General features: G+C 39.7%; 1 protein-coding gene across 1 annotated transcript; it reads left to right on the forward strand.

Annotated features, from left to right (window-relative positions):
- Nucleotides 1-3,673: 3,673 nt before the first annotated feature.
- LOC108953823 (heavy metal-associated isoprenylated plant protein 39-like) lies at nucleotides 3,674-5,007 on the forward strand. The gene is made up of 3 exons (XM_039312340.1): nucleotides 3,674-3,831; nucleotides 4,190-4,265; nucleotides 4,425-5,007. The coding sequence occupies exons 1-3, from the start codon at nucleotides 3,826-3,828 to the stop codon at nucleotides 4,694-4,696; spliced, it is 354 nt and encodes a 117-aa protein (XP_039168274.1). The 5' UTR covers nucleotides 3,674-3,825; the 3' UTR covers nucleotides 4,697-5,007.

Here is a 5,007-nt window from a genome sequence, read left to right on the forward strand (position 1 = left end):
CTTCTCAACAACCACTACAGAGAGGCAGCGGCGACAAGGGCTAAAACCTTAGCTGCATGCTTCATTCCTCCTTTTTTTTAATATTAATTTTTATATTAAAATTCAAATCCCGCCAAAACGACTTCATTTTTGCATTTCTTTTCTGAGTCAACTCTTCGACGAGCCATGTAGGTGAGCAAAAATAATAAAAAATTGTCATGTAAGATTTTCGGTAGGGTTCGCTGGATGTGGCAATTAAATGTCCCGTCGTATCAAGTTTTGGCACTTGAGTTGTATTAAGTACTCTTTAGATTATAACCATAGATGTCTCATCGATTTAACGGTGGAAATTATATCTTCCTATATGCCAATCATGTGCAATTATTATAGGAACACATTGGAGTAATGTACATTTACAATATTGCTTGTCCTAGGAATATTCTCGAGAATACTAGAGAGGATCGCCTGATCTTCTAGGATCATTCTCGGTCCTTTGTGCGTGGGAAACCTCTGGACCATGATATTCTCCTCCTCCTAATCGGATGACACCCCTATTGCATTTTTGGCATGGAATGCATCGGATTTGCTTTCTGAATCATTAAAGAGCTTCCACAGGTTCTCGACTAGCTTTACTCTCCGGTAGACCCTCTCATCATATCAAATATTCTCGCTTCAACAAACAATGCCTCTTTCATTTGACTCAATCTATCATGATGAAATCGACATCACGATCATACAAGGTTTTTGGTCCAAGAGGTAACTGCTGTAACTCTCATCAATCCGGATCTTCTTCATCTATGTCAAAAAGGTTTAAGCATACTCACATGTAACATCACATGTACCTTAAGTTTTGGTTAGAGCTCCAATAAATGCTATCTTCTCGACTCATTGCAACACTCAAAGTGGCCCTTCATAGTGATAGATCAATGCCTTATGCATGTCTTGGTATTGAAGAACAAAGTGTAGTTTTGCCAACGCTACGTGCTCGACTTGGTACTCCATGTGTCATTGCTTCTTGCCAACCCATTTCTTAATTGCTTTGAGGCCTTGTGTAGACAAGTTCTTACCAAGTCACTTGTTCTTGCCACTCCTTAGCGAACTTGTAAGCCATTGGGCTACTCCCTCAATAGCCCGTTGCAACCATACTCAGAGTGAGCGGTTGCTGCACTGTCATGATCTCGAAAGGACTTTGTTTAATAGACTCGCTTTACTGTAGCTTATAGGATAACTGGGTTACGTCAATCAACTTCGCACAATCCAATAGCACATTCATCCTATCCGTTTGACCAACAATTTAGGGATGTAGACTTGTGGAAAAGTTGAGGCTTCAACTTAGCAACTTAAATAGTTCGGTCTAGAATCTCAGAATGAATCGAGGATCACGGTCACTCATAATCGTCTGTGTTATGCCCCAATATTGACGATGTGCTTTAGGAATAATCGAGCCACCTCCTTAGTTGGGAAGTCCTTTATCACTGGCATAAACATTGTGTACTTAATGAATTGATCCACCACGACCATGAGAATCCGACACCCTTTAGACTTACTTGTCTTGTTGGCAAACAAGACATGTCCTCACACAAGCATCCATTTTGACGTGCAGGTGTGGCCAAATGTAATGATCCTCCACAAGTGCCATGAAGTAGTGGATCCCTAGATAATCTACCCACTTGGAATTGCAGTACTCATGTAGCATCTTCTACTATAGCTTCCCATGAAGCAGCATGTACAGTCCTCATCCCTTGATATAGAGTAGGTCGCCCTCACATCAGAATTGTCGAGTCTTGCCCTCGTTTGTTGGGTCGTGTCATAGCCCTTCCTTAGTGCATTTGGTCCTTGGACATTCCGGTCAATTGATAGCTGCCAACTCCATCTTTCAACTGAATGCATCAGGTCACGGAATTGGGCTTCTTAGTCATGTACTGCAGCACGTAGTCGAGCTCTACAAGGAAGTCTTGCCTAAGAACTTGCTTTGGAATAAGCTTTTTTTGGGTTTAGAAGTAGCTCGTGGTGACATTGTCAATCTTCGCCGCGAACCACGATCCCAAGAGATGATGTTACCATGTGCAAATGTAGTACACCATTGCACCATTGCATTGCCTTTTCATGGTCCTTCTTGCATTAGGCATTGGGCCAATCTCTAGCTTATAGGGCTTTGGTTTTTACGGTTGGTTTTTCGGTCATAATTTCCTTTAGCTGACGACATTGACATTGCGCTTGCCAAACATGGGCGAGGCCAGCAACCAAATGGAGGAAGAAGGAAGGGAAGGGAAGTATAAACAAGAGGAAGAAAATGAAGGATTGGGCATTTAAAGACTTTTTGTTAAAAATGAGTGATTTGGAATATATTTTTCTGTAAGCAATTGCTTAAAAAAGTTTTTATTATCAACAACAATTTTTGTTTGAACGTTTTCATGGACGATGAAAACATTATTTTCTTCATTCATATCTATAAACGATACGCACGATACTTTCCATTCGTAAAAGTGGTTATTTATATCGCTCAAAAAAATGAATGATCGAAGAGTATTTTTATTATTCACGAAAACATTTAGAAAAAATTATCGATAACGAAAATACTTTTCATTAACTAATCATTTTAAATGATACAAACGATTATCTTTCAAGAAACGTTTTTCAAAATCATCTATTTCATGGGAGACGGACGGACGTAAGGTTCAGCGAGAGATAGATGTCGAAGAGAGCGGGCCACCCTTATACAATCAGCTTGTAGCTTGGATCATTCGATCTGCTAAAACGCGGTTTATCATGGCCCTTATTTTTATCATCGCTAAATATGAACCATCGACGCCAGGAATTCTGCCTGATGTGATCGGACTATATTTAAATTATAATTCATTGACCTAGACTTGGACTTCAACGTCCACATCAAGGAACATAAAAATCCGAAAAAAGAATAATAAAATAATAATAAAAAAAAAAGAAAAAGAGAGGGCCCTAATCATAGACGATGGAGACGACGACATTTCGAGACAGGGATCGATCCCGGCCGTGAAACGTGTGTTTTCCTGGAGATTTCATATTGCTTTTTCGATCTTTCGCAATTTACTACCGAAGCAAAAGCTCTTTTGCGCGAGCAAAGATGTCAAAGATCGTAGTCCAGCGGTGGCATTTTCGCAGAGATAATGCATAGAGTTATGTCAGCTTCCATTCGAGTTATCGTCCGTCTTTTGTTCTGAACTCATCTCTTTCTCTTGTTATTCGATTATCCTCATGCTGAAAGATTTTCCTATCATAAAGTCTTAGGCTACATTCGGTACTTATGATAAAAGTTAGGACCAAATTATATTTTATGTTTAGTTTCTACCTAAGATAGGATAAAGACAGATATAAAATCTTAGACTATATTTGGTATTTTTTTCCCTATTTTTATTTATATATTTGAATTTGTTTCTACTCTATAATAATATATAATTTGTATGTATATTATAATCTACATTATTACATACTTTACGAATAATAATATAGTTTATTATTTGATAAAATTAAGGAATCATGGAAGGAATTAAAAATAAAAAATAAAGTCGCGATCCTCTGTTTTCCATCGTCTCGACTCGTTAATTGTCTGAGAAACCGTGTGGTCTCCCAAATCTGTGCGGGTCAATAATTTGTCCCTTCGTTCTCCGCATCGCGTCCTCCAAGAAACTTCTTACTTTCGCCCACTCCCCTCATGCTTGCCGCTCTATATAAAGCAATCCCTTTCGTCTACTACGATACGTGCACTCGCTCCGTTTTTACTTTGCTCTGAGTGTCCGTCGAGTGTTTATAGTTTCCAAATCAAAAGTTAGAGCAGATACCAATCTCAGTCTTTGAAACCCAAGAGACATGAAGGTGAGATTCCTTTTGTCCTTAAAGAAGTTTTCTTTTTGGCATAGTGTGTATTTATGCACTCCTGTGAGATAGGGTTCTCGATGGTATTCTCTCCTGGGCTTTCTTGAACACTTTTCTTGGCATCTCTTCATGAGTCCTCGTTTGTTTCTTTGCTGCTGTAATTGTTTATCGCATACCATGATTTTATCCGTTTATGGGAGTAATAATGCTCGGAATATGAAATGATGCTCCGAATTCTTATCTTGTTTAAACGCTAGCCTTATCACACCACTTGTGAATGTCGAGTTCAGTCGTCACCTTAAGAGATTGATATTTACTCAAAATCTAACTGGGTTTTGCCTTGCTCAAACTTTTGCAGAAGTTGGTGGTGAAAGTGGACTTACATGATGACAGAGACAGGAGCAAGGCCATGCGAGTAGTTTCTGGTTTTGGAGGTATTGGCTCTCAATCTCTCTCTCTCTCTCTCTCCCCCCGCTCTCTGTTTTTCCCCTTAGTCTCTCACTAAATGTTCAAATCGTCACTGTAATAACTAAACATCTTGTGCTTGAAATGTTCGGCTTTATCACTAACCTTTCTCACATAATGCTTTGCAGGGATTGGGTCTCTGTCTATGGACTCGAAGGACAACAAACTGACGGTATCCGGTGATTTCGACCCTGTCAAGGTGGTGAACAAACTGAGGAAATCTTGGCACACAGAAATCGTGAGCGTTGGAGCAGCCGAGGAAGATGATGGCAAGAAAGACGAGGGCAAGAAGGACGATCAAGTCGCCAATCTCGTAAAAGCCTATGAAGCATACTATCCTACGCCGGTCACATATTACTGCGTGCCCCCAGGAGAGACCCCAAATTGTGTCATTTGTTGAAATTCTTTGCGCTTCCAGACCGAATCAGGACTTGGTTTGTGCAGCGGAGAGGATTGAATAAGTAAGGTTGACCATGCCTTACGAAGACAAGAACAAGTGGAGTACCCTTTCTAGAATTATAGGCTTTTGTTGCGTCGTTCGCTACATGCATGTGCGTAGGGTGTATACATATAGAGAGATTGGTTTTCACTTGAGGAACTCAAGTTATGGAAAATCCATTATGTACTCCATTTCAGCATACGATTGTTTTCGGTGACTGGAATATTATTATTCTGATGAATTATAATATTATTGAAAAGAGTACGGTCAGA

This window comes from Eucalyptus grandis, chromosome 5, assembly GCF_016545825.1.
Source record: "Eucalyptus grandis isolate ANBG69807.140 chromosome 5, ASM1654582v1, whole genome shotgun sequence".
Lineage (NCBI taxonomy): Eukaryota > Viridiplantae > Streptophyta > Magnoliopsida > Myrtales > Myrtaceae > Eucalyptus > Eucalyptus grandis.